The sequence below is a fragment of the Hippocampus zosterae genome, chromosome 5, assembly GCF_025434085.1.
Source record: "Hippocampus zosterae strain Florida chromosome 5, ASM2543408v3, whole genome shotgun sequence".
Taxonomy (NCBI): Eukaryota; Metazoa; Chordata; class Actinopteri; order Syngnathiformes; family Syngnathidae; genus Hippocampus; species Hippocampus zosterae.
The window spans coordinates 9,162,748-9,177,204 of NC_067455.1; the positions used below are offsets into that span (position 1 = coordinate 9,162,748).

General features: G+C 43.9%; 1 protein-coding gene and 1 long non-coding RNA gene across 4 annotated transcripts; one reads left to right on the forward strand and one right to left on the reverse strand.

Moving 5' to 3' along the window:
- The first annotated feature begins 325 nt into the window (after window positions 1-325).
- trim46a (tripartite motif containing 46a) lies at window positions 326-9,427 on the forward strand. 3 transcript variants are annotated; one of them, XM_052066184.1, is made up of 12 exons: window positions 328-562; window positions 894-1,152; window positions 1,809-1,959; window positions 2,339-2,537; window positions 2,609-2,755; window positions 2,878-2,973; window positions 3,254-3,507; window positions 3,586-3,707; window positions 4,282-4,611; window positions 6,083-6,312; window positions 6,943-7,010; window positions 7,171-9,427. In XM_052066184.1, the coding sequence occupies exons 1-12, from the start codon at window positions 503-505 to the stop codon at window positions 7,574-7,576; spliced, it is 2,322 nt and encodes a 773-aa protein (XP_051922144.1). In that variant the 5' UTR covers window positions 328-502; the 3' UTR covers window positions 7,577-9,427. The 3 variants fall into 3 exon arrangements, with proteins under 3 accessions (XP_051922145.1, XP_051922144.1, XP_051922146.1); XM_052066185.1 differs by lacking the exons at window positions 6,943-7,010; window positions 7,171-9,427 and adding an exon at window positions 6,381-6,914 and having other exon boundaries at window positions 326-562; XM_052066186.1 differs by lacking the exons at window positions 6,943-7,010; window positions 7,171-9,427 and having other exon boundaries at window positions 329-562; window positions 6,009-6,157.
- Window positions 1,822-13,993, reverse strand: LOC127601183 (uncharacterized). The gene is made up of 3 exons (XR_007962505.1): window positions 10,673-13,993; window positions 4,264-4,508; window positions 1,822-1,963 (listed from the first exon to the last, which is right to left on the reverse strand). It is a non-coding gene; the product is annotated as an uncharacterized LOC127601183 (long non-coding RNA).
- Window positions 13,994-14,457: the final 464 nt, after the last annotated feature.

Genomic DNA, 14,457 nt, shown 5'->3' on the forward strand with positions numbered 1-14,457 from the left:
AACCAATAGCGAGGAACGATTTTTTCCGGTCCATAGTTCTTGTAGTGTACTTCTATGCTGCCGTCTGTTGGCAGTAAATGAAACTAGGCCACAAGATTTTAGTTATTAAAATGCTGTCAATAAAATTGTAACATGAGAACTACGTAAAAGTAGAAGGCAGGGACAGTAGATTAATTTTTGAGAACTCGAACACATTTAGAACTGTTATTTGATGATAATAATAATAGGAATGACAATAATAATAATTGTCATTATTATCATACATGGAGGGGAAAATGGCAATCTAAAAAAATCTCGTTTCAACAATTCGGCTGGCCGGCCTCTCCCATGTCCCCCCGTCGGCCCCTCCCAACAACGTTTCTCATTCCGTTCACTGATCTTCTACATCACCACCAGCATAATAGATGGCAGTGTGGACGCTCATAGCTGCACGTCAGTAGGATGTGTGGGCCTATTTTACTAGCACAGACATAAAAGAGCTCCCTGGCACCGGCATTGCTTCATGGCAGACACGGAATTAAAAAGCTTTATCTCCACCATGGACTCCTTGCTTCGTGTCAGCGTGAGTATGAAAAACACTCTTACGATATTTATTCCGCCAAGCAACGTACATTATCGCATCTCACCTAAAAACACTTTCAAATGCACCTAGTCCATTTTTTAGCTACCGACTGCTAACTGGAGGGTTTTAATGGCTAGAAAAAGCGGCTAATAATTAACGTGAGTCCAAATGTGAGGCAAAATCTGTTGAAATATAGGACATAGCAGGAAGCTAAAATCAGAGATGATGTACGTTGTCATAGAAACGGGATGCTGCTTCAAGCCGCTCATGATAGAAAATAGATGTGCTATATTTATTTGAAAATATTTGAAAGATAATTTTCCCATTCCAGTCCAACATGAAGAGCATGGAGCCGGAGCTGCGTTGTCCCGTGTGCAACGACATGGTGAAGCAGCCCATCCTACTGCCGTGCCAGCACAGCGTTTGCTTACTGTGTGCATCCGACGTGTTGGTACAGAGGGGCTTCCCTCCTCCTGACCTCCCCCCGGAGCCACGGTCGCCAGCTTCCACTCCCAACTCTCGCTCCCCGCGCCAGCACCGCAGACCCACGCCTCGGACCCCAGAGCACCTGGAACGCATTCTAAGAACTAGTAAGGGCGGACGAATGCGTGGTTTAAGTGTGTGCATGTGTTGAATGTCCCAAAGTGTGTGATTTTTGTGATATAATGAGACCAAGATACATTCTTTTATTTGGAGTGCTTGAATAAGAGGAACCTTCCAATGTCACCCGCCAAATTGGCAAACAAATTTCCCCAACAAATTTTAAAATACTGACACTGCATATAGAGGTCTACCGCGACATCCTAGATGACTAGCCCACTTTTGGATGCTGCAAAAAAAAAAAAAAAAGCACAACACTCTCTGAAGTTGGGTTCGTTAGGTATGGTGAGGTCTCGCGTGACGAGATCAATGAATGCCGTCCTACTTTTGGAATGAACATCACGAAAAAGCAGACGACAAATCAAAACATGAACTCAAATCCTTTTAGGTTTGCTGAGCTCTCGTGAGGGCTGACGATGTCGCATGTGATATCATTCAATGTCAGGAAAAAGCCAAAGAAAAAGAACAACGTGCTAAGATGAGCATTCTTTGTTTTTGAAAAATCCAAATAAAAATCAAATCACGCACCCAAAATGAAGACATTTTTGCAATGCTAATGTGTGTGTAAATACATCCTTTCCGTTGACAATCGATTCCACATCTTCTTTCCTGTGCCCCCAACACACATTTTCTCCTCCCCCCCAAGCATGCAGCACATACCCCGGGCGGCGGCGTAAAGACGCGGCCCCTCCTCCCATGCTGTTCCCATGTCCTTCCTGTCAGGGGGATGTGGAGCTGGCTGAGAACGGCCTGACGGACTGTCCCCGCAACCTCACCCTGGAGCGCATTGTGGAAAGGTAACTGGAATAAAACAGACGGAGGAAGGAAATGAAATTAAAAATTGTATGACACTGGATTAAAAAAATAAAACAATCTGTATAGCTACAAGCAGCTTAATTCAAATATGTTTGATTGCATTTCATGTTTAAAATTGTATTTGTATACAGTGATTCTTTTGCACATTATTGAAGAGAGCCCACATTCCACTCTAAGGACTCGTACCACACTTCTAGAATCATTATTCAATTTTATTGGAAAGCACCTTTATTTATTTGATCTTAAAATGTCTTTTAATTTATGCCCGACCACAAGTAGTAGCCTGTTCTGGTAGACTTCCGTTACTACACACACACACACTATATGACATGGATGTGTTTTGCTGTTGGTCTCTGTCAGGTACAGGCACACGCTGAGTCTGGGCAGCATCGCCATCATGTGCGCTTTCTGCAAGCCTCCGCAATCTCTGGAGGCCACCAAGGGCTGCGCCGACTGCAAAGCCAACTTTTGCAATGAATGTTTCAAACTCTACCACCCCTGGGGGACCCCCCGAGCCCAACACGAGCACATCCTCCCCACAAACAACTTTCGCCCAAAGGTTTTGTCTCTCATTTCGTTTCCTGCTCATGAAGATTTTCCGTTGAAGCTCATGGTTTTTCCTCCCTCAAGGTACTGACGTGCACCGATCACGAGCAAGAGCGTCTGCAGTGGTACTGCTGCGCTTGCCGCAGGTTGCTGTGCCCGCTGTGCAAGCTCCGCCGCATGCACCACGGCCACAAAGTGTTGCCGGTGACACAAGCCTACCAGGCCCTCAAGGTGCCCCGCATCTGCTCGTGCCGTCTGCTTAACAAATTGTTGACATCATTGTTATTTTTATTTTTTGGGGAATTCTGATACCATCTGCCTCACAGTATCAACTTTACTTGCTGTTGTCACAGGATCAGCTGACCAAGGAGGTTAACTACATCCTGGCCAACCAGGAGACCATACAGAGTCAAATCACACAGCTGGAAGGGACCATCAAACATATGGAGGTCAGATTTGACCTTTTTTATTTTATTTGTGTGTGTTATTTTTTAAATTGCATTCTTTTAAGTGTTTTTTTTTCTTAAAAATACATCTTGGTTAGGCGGCCGTAGTGGTTTTTCAAGACGTATTTATACGTCATGGGGAGTAAAAGAGTTAAACAACCAACATTGTTGACAATGATAACAAGCAGCTAGCATATGCAAAGCTAAGACATCTTTTTTTTTTTTTCGGTAAAGGTCATTGAGTACATTCTCAGAGATGCCGGCCTTCTGTTTGTGTGCGCAGGCCAACAGCGCTGTAGCTCTCGGCCATCTGAGCCGCTGCGTGAAGGATCTGGCCGCATCCATAGCCGAGCGTCTGGGGGTCTTGTCTGTGGCCTTGGAGGGCTCACGCAACCGCAGAGAGGAGGCGCTGTCCGCCCAAGCGTCAGCCAGGCGAGACATGCTGGAGCACGCCGGCATGATGGCTTACACTCACGAGCTCCTCAAGGAGACCGACCAGCCGTGTTTCGTGCAGGCGGCCAGAGTCACTCACAACAGGTTGCTTGTTCTTTACATTTGCTGAATGTAAAAAATTTTTTTCCTTCTAAGTTTGATTGTTTTAATTTCCCTTGGCAGGCTGGTGAAGGCCATCGCAAACCTGCAGTGCTTCTCTCCCTCTGCTGATTCCTCATTCAGACATTTTCACCTGGATGCAACAAAAGAGATCAAGCTCATCAAAGGCTTGGCATTTATACATGGTAGGTCCTGCACTGGACACTTCTTTAGGTATATTGAAGCATATTAAATAGTTTTCATGAAACTGACCAAAGGTTTTTGGTCAGTTTCATGAAGAAAAAAAAATAGCGGCAATTTAAAAATCCATCCATCCACTTTCAACACCGCTTATCCTGAACAGGGTCATGGAGAGTTGCTGGAGCCTATCCTAGCTGACTTCAGGCGAAAGGCAGACTACACCCTGAACTGGTCGCCAGTCAGTCACAGAGCACATACTGTGACAAACAACCATTCACACCCACATCCACACCCTCACTAAGTGGGAACTGATCTCACACTCACCCGCACACAAGTCGGGCGAGTGTACCACTACACCATCAGCAACTTAATATTCAAACAGTGTTTCAGTACAAAAAACTACTATGAAAAAACACGTTTTTGTGATGGATCAATCATTGAAATGTTCAATATGTGTCTCATCAAATTTAGTGGTGGGAAAAAAAAGTGATACCTAATGTTGTGGTTGGTGAATGTACAATATAATAGAAAGCAGGTTGAAGTACCGGTAAATATCTCTACCTGTTTCGTTCCTCGCAGCCCCTCTGGCTCCAGTGATCGACACTCAAAAGACGCTGGCGTACGACCAGCTCTTCCTATGCTGGCGTCTCCCTCAGGACTCGGCTCCAGCCTGGCACTTCTCCGTCGAGTACCGAAGACGGACAGGGGCGTCGGGAGATACGTGGGGAGGCACCCGATCCCCCAACGCCTCCACGACGTGGCAGAGACTGGACGAAGTGCGAGGGACCAGCGCCATCGTGGACCAACTGCAAATAGACAGCGTTTACATGATGAGGGTTCGAGGCTGCAACAAGGCCGGCTTTGGAGACTACAGTGAGGAGGTGTACCTTCACACGCCGCCCGCTCCAGGTAAATTCTCTTTCACGTATTCTCATTTACATTCGCTGCCAAGATTAAAACTAATAAGCAAAAACTAAAATCAAATATATATGTTATTCGTTATTATTAGTTTTCTGTGGATGATATTCTTTGACTAAATCTGTATTGTTTTAATATTAAGTTATTATTCATAGAAGTTATATAATAGCGGTATATTTTGTGATATTAGTAGTCTTAGTCCAAAAAATAAATTGTGATATTAGTAATATTAGCCCCTGCAATTGACTGGCAACCAGTTCAGGGTGTCCCCCGCCTACTGCCTGAAGACAGCTGGGATTGGCTCAAGCACGCCCTGCGACGAATGTGAGGATGAATGGAAGTAGTATTAGTCGTATTTGAATTTATGGAAAAATTTCAGAGGAGGAAAATTATTTAAACTTGAACTAAAATTACTTCAGTTACATGTAATGACTACATTTTGCACTTTATTTTGTGCCTTCATATAATACATAAATGTACTATAATACAATGACAATACTCACGGGTATATATTCTTTATCCTTTACAAAGAATGATCAATATTATAGCCTCACTGAGGAGCTAAGACTCTTTCGGCTATGCTGATTGAATTGTTTATGTGATGTTTATTCAGATGGGCAAAAGGAATACACTATTCCTGTTAACTCATTCACTCCCAAAGACGTTTTTAAACGTCTTTTCAGACTTGGCCTAGAATTGGCTGGTACTGAATGAGTTAATCTGAATAAAATTCCATTCGGATTCCATCTTTTTATTCCAATCAATATATTTATGGAGAGCATTTTCATTCCGATTAGTCATTTGGTTTAATTCTAATCGGAACATGAGGCTCTGGGGAAAACCTGGTTTATGCCTCCACGTTCATGATTGTTTTTCAGGCTGTATTATACTGCCCCCAGGTGGCCAAAGTCTAAACATCAGAAGCAGCAGCATATTAAAACATTGAATGTTCATCTGTGTTTTTTGAAGCATGTTTTTTTTAGGTTCAATTTTGTTCCCAATGCATTTTAAAGGGTGTTAACATTAAATAAAAATGAAACAAATTAATTAAAATATTACATAGTTGTCTACATATTATTATTAGTCTTCATCATACTGGGATTTATATGCTTGCGAAAGAAATTAGTAATAAATCATATCAAAACTCCTGTGAAAATGTGAAAATCCTCATGACTACTTTAGCCCAAATTTGCTGCTAATTTCATTTTGTCCTTTCTTTTGCGCGTCCTACTGCTCATTTCTTTGTGTTAGCAATCATTGCATCATAATCAGGTTGTATGATATTCCTTTGCAACGGCAAAATGGCATCAAAATAAATACTATCTTTCCATATTCCCTACTCCTTCCCTGATATACTCCTCCTGTTGTTTTCTCCATTGTGTGTTCAGCTTGAGAATTCCTCTTCCCTTTTTTCCCCTTCCTGTTATGTCCTCTGTCCGATTCTCTTCTCTTTTCCCGCCAGTGTTATCTTTTTCCCTGGACTCTCGCTGGGGCTTGCATTCCGACAGGCTGGCGTTGGGCAAGGGTCAGACGTACGCCCGCAGCGTGCCGGGAATCTCCCTGCTGAAGGTGGCCGACCGCGCGCTCACTTCCTGTCACCTGACCGCCGACCTCCTGGTGGCTGACCTGGCCGTCTCTCAAGGCAGGCACTACTGGGCCTGCTCGGTGGAGCCCAGCTCCTACCTGATCAAGGTAGAGAATGCTACGTTTGAAATTAGCTCAAAGGGGACATATGGAAAATTCCATCTATCCATTTTCAGATCCACTTATCCTCACAAAGGTCGCGTGGGGGTGGTGGAGCCTATCCCAGCTGTCTTCGGGCAGTAGGCGGGGGACACTCTGAACCGGTTGCCGGCCAATCGCAGGGCACACACAGACGAACAGCCATCCGCGCTCACTCACACCTAGGGACAATTTAGAGGGATCAATCAGCCTGCCATGCATGTTTTTTGTAATGTCGGAGGAAACCGGAGTACCCGGAGAAAACCCACACAGGCCCGGGGAGAACATGCAAACTCCACACAGGGAGGTCGAAGCTGGAATTGAACCCGGTACTTTTGCACTGTGAAGTCGACGTGCTGTTTATATACAACTCTTTGTGTCTGTAAGAGAGCTATTCTGAATTTTGTTGGATTGTGACATAATAGTGGGGATTATTTACAAAATATCACCCGGCGCCAAGTTTTTCCACCCATTTCAAGGGATTGTCATGTTAGCACAGATTAGCTTTGGTTGTCTGAGTATTTTGATGGGAGCGTATCACAGAGATTTTGTTAAGACGTCGATAAATGACTGTCAAGTTTTCTTATGTCAATCATGCAGGTCGGAGTCGGGCAGGAGGCGAAGCTTCAAGAGTGGTTCCATCAGCCGCAAGACATGGCCAGTCCACGGTGAGCGCCTTAAATATACTTTCATGATTGACAGGTGACCAGGGCAAAAAAAAAGCTGCACACCACCAAACTAAAATGTCACAACTGCAATCTCGCACTCGCAAGACAATGGCTAGCTGGATATGTCCTCCTTTACTAAATGTTTTCTACCCATCCTAAGCTATGACCCAGACAGCGGCCATGACAGCGAGGCAGAGGACGGCCAGGACTCGCCCTCCTTTTGCTTCCTCACCATGGGAATGGGCAAAATCCTTCTCCCTCGAGGCCAGAAAAACACTAACTCGAAGCCCGCCCACCCTTACACGACGCCTCTGCCGCCCAGACTGGGCGTGTGCTTGGACTGCGATGAGGGCAGCGTGTCCTTCTACGACGCCCACTCCTTACGCCTGCTGTGGGAGGGCCACGTGGACTGCTCGGCCCCCGTGTGTCCCGCCTTCTGCTTCATCGGCGGAGGGGCCCTTCAGCTGCAGGACCTGGTGGCCAGTCGCAACATCGAGGAGGATCCCCCGCCGCTGCCGCCGAAGGTGACCATCAAAACACGCGCAACCAATTTTAGTCAAGAATGAAGCGACTTTCACCTTTAATTACATTTATGTATTTTGTTTGGTTTGCTGCTAATCTTTGTTGCTTGTCGACTCCCGAAGGCATGAAGAATGCCGTTTTAAAACTGTGTGGTCAAAAATAACTCGGGTCAAAATGGAACATCATTTTGACCCAACTTCATTCAGCACAAAAAAATGTATGGGTCAAATGTATAACCCACAAAATAACCCAATTTAGGGGTTGTTTAGAACCAAATGGTTGGAGTATTCATTTTATGAGGCAATATATACACTCTTAAAAGTCAACAAGTCAAATAAAAAAATAGTCTTTACAATAATATGCTCTATGCGCCCCAACCTCCCCCCACAAGTCTAATAGAGGGTATTCTGAATAAAGTTGTGTTTGTCGAACATGAATTCCGATACAAATGCACCCATTTTCATCCATTTCAAGTGGCGGCCATTTTGCCTCATATTGCCACTTGGTGTCAACTGACAAATGACATCATCATCATGCCCCAAGGATCAGCTTGCGAACATCATATAACCAAACGTAGAGATCAGGTGAGCCGTAACAGTCGTGACTTCAGCCCTTTGGCACTGCGATGGTCCAAGTCGCTGTACATGACAAAATGGCCGCCACTTGAGATGGATCTAAACGGGTGGATTTTTCTGCCTAATTCATCGTCCACAAATGCAATTCTCATCAGAATAATGACTGTGGCAACTGTTTGAACAATTGGGGGTGCACAACACATATTTCTTTAAAAAAACACAAAAAAAACCCAACAACAACTTCACTTCCCCTTTAAAAAATCGATCATTGAATATTAATGTAATTAAAAAAATATGTTTGGTTATTTCTTTGATGCAACTTTGGGGGTGAAGTGAATAATCCAAAAAGATGTGTGTCGACTGGTCCGTTTTCGGCGCATAATTGGGGTTATTTTTTGGGAGTGTCTGATCACAACAGAGCTGGAAGCCGCCATCTTTCTTGTGGGCATACACCGCCGCCTGCATTGGAGTCAAGACGAATGTACCCCGACAACATAAGTGACCCATCAGGTGACCTCGGTGGTGTCATCAAACTCTGTTCAGCTAGTTTTTGCAGGTACTATTTAACTTTGCCGTGGCACAGATTTGGAAGGTCTTGTGTAGGTTCCACAAAATGTTTCATCCTAAATCCAGTGTGATGGCCCATCATGACACAATAATCAACACTTTGCTATATGCGGGTTCATATTCTGATTGTTACCATATTAACAGCACGACAGATGTACAATTTCTCAGAGTTAGAAGCCTTTATTTATAATGTCGCCATTGGGGAGAGGTCATGGTTAATGACGGATCCCATCAAGCTTCATTGACATTTCATATGACCGTTTTGTATGTTGACCATGTATCGATTGCATTTTGTGCATCTTGTGACGTCTTTCAGAAGATCACGGTACTTTTATTTTCGTCGCATGTGTTGGAACATGCGCCAACAGTTCATGTTTGACTTACTGTATGTGTTGCCTCGCCAGCTACTAAGGCACATTTACTGCATCATAACTTAGTTTTAAATCCCTGCAAACAATAATAATATGACATAACATGTTCAGTAATACCTCCGTAACAGTGTCAATGAAATATGAGCATTCTTCTGTTTTTTGTGTTGATTGGTGCAGGTAATGAAGTGGTTGTTTATGTCTGACAGCACAGATTGTTTGTCTATATTGTAATATTTCTACTTGATTGTAGATTTTTTTTTCGAGTGAATGTAAAAGAAAAAAAGGGGAACCACTTAAGACTGTAACAGACATTGTGCTTTGTTTTTCTTTTTCGTTTTTTTAAAATTATGACACGAGTGAAAATAAACAACTGGTAATCTGACACGTAACAGTGTACACTGTGGAAAAGGAAACACACACGAGAACATCTTTTCTCGTTACGTGATACGTTTGCGCCCTTGAGCGACTGAAAGATTGGATGTTTTGTTCGCTTCTACTTTTTAATGATGTTGTCAGTTTGGGATTGTTAACTAGGAGACAAGTCAGGATTAGATTGCGGGGGTGGGGATATACACACTCTCCAAATGAGAATGTTGCACGACACTGGCACTGAGTGCTGCCGCAGTCATGTAAGGGCAAGCCTCCTCTTAATTGTTGGAGTGACATAACCGCTCCATTTGTGTCAAGGGGATTCGATATCTCAGCGCGGAAGCGGATTTCATCCAGACAAAACTCATAAATGCAAACAGGTGTGGGTGGGCTACACCAGTGGTTTCCACTCAAAGGCCGAAGTTTTATTTATTCACCCCCGCCAGGCAACTTGATTACCTTTCAAAGAAAAATAGACGTGGGGCTGGGTGAATGGCTCCAGACATGCACCTGAAGGGAGGCATAAATTTGGGAAAAATTCCCATCCGCCACACCTGAACAGGATTTCACTTGACGGTTTCCAACTATGGGTTAGGAATCAAAAAGTGTTGTTTTTTTTTTGGGGGGGGGGGTGTTGGGCGCCCTTTCAAAGTAGGGTTTTAAACCAGGGTTAGTGTTTGTAGGGTTTAAGGGTAAGGGTTAGGGTTTGCAGGTGAGGTGACAACCAAGTGGGCCAATCGGACCGGAAGTTAGGGGATCATTTCAACAATATCACACTGTTTCACATGACTTGGCTTTTGTCTTCGTTTTGTCACTCCGGTCAACAGCAGTTCAAAATAAACAACAGTGCAGTCCGCCGAGTGGTCTAGCAATGTCAGATATGAACCAGCAGGTGGCGATATTGACTTGGATTCTGTGGTTTTCCTCCTGCCCAATGTGAGGTGGCAACAAGTACAACTTGCAACAGGTTGGATGCATAAAATTCAGAAGGATACGACAGGCTTGCCAGACGTAGAATCGCATGGACTTTATTTCCATAGCGAACCCGTATCACCGCCTACAATTTCGTGTACGACCACAACTCCAGTGACGTCGGGACGTTCTGTTAACCAGGACCTCAAGCACCGACCCGCGACCGCACGTACACGCACGCATGCCATGACGAGCAACAGCCAGAACGGTCTCGAAAATGAACGAAACAAAAAAAATCAAGTGGATATAAGAACCTGTGAGTGTATAGATAGGAATCAGCGCTTACCTTAGTCGAGCTCTGATGCGGCGCCATGGGACGCACTTTGGCTGCATCTTCAGTGCGACAACGTCACTATCGTAGCTCACTTGTGTAGTTTTATAAAGCTTCTTCTGGCTCTTCATATTTCCATTCTTTGCTAGTGCCATCGATGAATTGCAGATGAAACAAACTTTTATGAGGATGATTAAAAAAAACAAACAAAGTTATCGGGCAATACGTGTGTTGACAAGATGGCTGACTGCTAACAGCTTCCGGTGATGCACGTCACGCGCCGCCGTGGGTTAAAGGTGACTCGCTTTGTAATATCAGTTTATTTTTTAAATACTTTTTGTTTGTGTGAAAGTGAAACTGCAACATACAGAACTCAAAACTGAGCACAATGCTTTGCAAATCATGTTCAACATGTACTTAATTGGATCCGCGACAAAGGCACAATTATTGAATGTTCACAATGATTAATTAGATTTTTTTTAGCATCGTTAACTTAAAATTTTATGGCTGGGACAGGTGGAAAAAAACTGATATAGTTGAGGAATTTTCATCAAACACCTGTTTGGAACATTCCACAAGTGAACAGGCTGTCCGGGAACAGGTGGTTGCGGCGATTGGGTAGAAAAGGAGCTTCCTTGAATTGTTCAGTCATTCACAAGCAAAAATGGGGTGAGGTTCACCTCTGTGTGAACAACTTTGTGAGAAAATTGTTTCAGGGCAATGTTCCTCTTCGTACAATTACAAGTGTCAATTAAATATTGGTGCATTATGACTTTCATTTAAAAACATACACGATAAAATGCAATGATAATAATAATAATAACAACAACAATAATAAATGAAACAAATAACAGAGCACGTCACTGCAGAAAGCAAAACACGCTTTTAGCATTTTTTTTAAATTGGAGTGTGTTATCCTAAAAAAGTGCACTCAATCTTCACACACACACACACGCACACACACACACACACACACGCACACATACAGTCGACTGAGAGTTGTTTCAGTGGGTAATTTGTTATAGTTGCATTATGGTGAGAAAATACATTGTGTCTTCAGCAGTTACGTGCAGGCACAATCACATGCTGCACTCCTACAAGTATCGACACATGCTGTACACCGCAGGGCATTTTCTTAACACAGTGCTTGTATCTCTCTTTTTCTCTCTCTCTAACTCTCTCTCTCTCAAACTCTCTCTCTCACACATGCACACACATACACACGGACTTGAAATGCATCACTTTGGTTGTGGTGAGCTTTATGATCCTCAAGAAGTGTTTGGTCCTCTCATTAGGACAACAACAAGTACGTAAACACACTTTATGTACATCCCTTGCTTGGTTTGGTGACAGCCCAGTTATACTATATACTATAAATATAACCCCAGGAAGATTTTAGTATCCAGATCAGTCATAACAAGTACACGCGTGCGTGTGTGCACGTGCACACGCACACACACACACACACATGTTCAGTCGTGACTGGCTTTATGGTCCCCACAAAGATTTTGGTCCATACACGAGACACAATAACGCACACATATACACAAACTTTACATGCATTCCTCGCTTTGTTTAATGAGGGCTTAGCTTTATGTTCCCGGGAAAACTTAGGTCCCCAGTCATAACAAGCAGACACATACACGTGTGTATACACACACACACACACACACACACACACACACACACACACGACACATGGACTGAGGAATATAAGTCTTCAGCTGTATGCAGTTGGCACTTAAAGATCTTTGCTCTATACATATTGTCGATATACATGCAGAAGCCACCCACATTGTGTGTGTGTGCGTGTGTGTGTGTGTGCGTGTGTTTGTACTTGTTTTTCTCGGGACACTGCAGAGCAAACCAGATTGTTTTACCACCTTCCTGCTCATCTTGCGGCTATTTTGCTGGCTTTGCGACGGGCGAGGTGACATGTGGACAGGCGCTCATTAAGCTGTCAGGGCAAGACGGGCCGCCTCTTGCCTGCCTGCATGCATGCACACTTCTTCATTTCACACAGATCATCTAACATGCATATCTCACTTTACACTGACGTTTCAATAAACTCATTTCATTTGGCCACAAGCCGGATTTACTCACTTGTATTCTTCCATAGCGTAGTAAGCTTTTTTCTTTTCTTATGGTTTTTTTTTTTTGTGGAAGTTTGTGAACATAACAGGTGCTTGCGGCCTTTTCGGATGGTAAATGTTATTCCACGTCAAACTATGACACACGTTCACAACTTTACTCCCGCATGTCTCGGCACGCTCCAAGCCTGTGGCATATTTTGGGTGTGTGTGGGGGGAAGGGCAAATATTGTTGTAATACAGTATAGACAAAAGCATTTCTGATGCCATTTTGAAGCCTTTTGACACTTTTTACAAACGTACATTGCCTGAAATGAGTTTGTGTTTGTTTGCACTGTATTTGTTAGCATGTGCACTGTAATTGGAACGTGTATGTAAGTGCAGACTTGGTGTGTATGCAGGTAAGTGTGCACTCTGTGTGAATACTTGTACTGTATACGTCTGCATGTGAGCCGGCATATGTATGAGCACTGTACAGCGTGCATGTGCAAGTGTACAAGTTTTTGTGTGTGTGCAGTGCATGTGCACAATTTGTGTTGTTCAGCTGTGCAGAGCATGCAGGAGGCAAAGGCTGCTCTTGAGAGCAGAATTTGGTCTCTGTTCAATGTGAAAATAAGACAAGTGCACCTAAGTAAACAACACCGGCACTTCTTGGCCGGAAATAAGCATGTGTGCAGTGGTCAAGCACATGTCAGAAGCGGGGATTGAAATGGGGGCAAAAAAATTGAAACCATTGAAGGTCTTTAAAGAGTTAGGCCTTCGGAACCCAATGACGGCCTTTATCTTGAGAGTTTACGATGCTCGCAGTCAAGTAAACACTACAGTGGACTTGTTTGTTGCGTGTGAGTGTGTCGTAGTGGAGGAAGGGTGAAGGTGGTGTCGGCGGCGGCGGTGGGGGAGGCTACAATCAGCTGAACAATGAGTTTGACTTGCAAACAGGATCCCTCTGTTTCCTGCCTCCTTGCGGACTCCACACACACACACACACACACACACACACACACACACACACACACAAGCTGACGCTCGCATTTTGCCCCCCCCCCCCCCCCCCCCCCCCCCCCTGCATGAAGCACCTTGTACAGCTCGCAAAGTGATGACACACACACAGGGTTAGCGGACACTACTCAGCACTTGGTGCACCCACGCAGGGAGGCATCGCCTGTCCGAGTCAAAGCACACCTGTTCCAGCTGCTGTTTTCCACATTAGGAATGTGCTTTCTCTCATTTTCTACCCTACGGTACACCCACCCCCGCACCTCATCATCACACCTGATACAGTGGTGCCTCTACTTACAAAATCAATTGGTTCTGGAAGACATTTATTAATTAGAAAATGTGTAAGTAGAAACACGTTTTTAATGCCCTAATCCGTTCCAACCCCCCCCCCCAAAATTCAGACATAAATGTTTTCTAAAGCATAAAGATGCATCAAAATATGTCACAAATACATGTTACAATTAGATCATTGCACAATAAATGACAGCTGTGCATAATGTAAAAAACAAAGAATAAAAATGATGGTCATGTAACTTTGAACTGCGTCCTTGTCTTTTTTTTGCCCTGAGGTAGCACTGTACTACTAATTTTACCCAAATAGAAAATAATGGGGGGAAATGTGTTCCAGGGTTGACGTTTGTTCATCAAACTTGAATGAACTGTACAGACACCGGTTAAATTAGTATTTCGACATTCTCAACTACCATTCAA

Coding starts and splice junctions, on each gene's coding strand:
- trim46a (XM_052066184.1), top strand. CDS start 503: ATGGCAGACACGGAATTAAAAAGCTTTATCTCCACCATGGACTCCTTG. Junction 4,612..6,082: donor TCACACGCCGCCCGCTCCAG/GTAAATTCTCTT, acceptor TTTTCCCGCCAG/TGTTATCTTTTTCCCTGGAC. Junction 7,011..7,170: donor CAAGACATGGCCAGTCCACG/GTGAGCGCCTTA, acceptor ACCCATCCTAAG/CTATGACCCAGACAGCGGCC.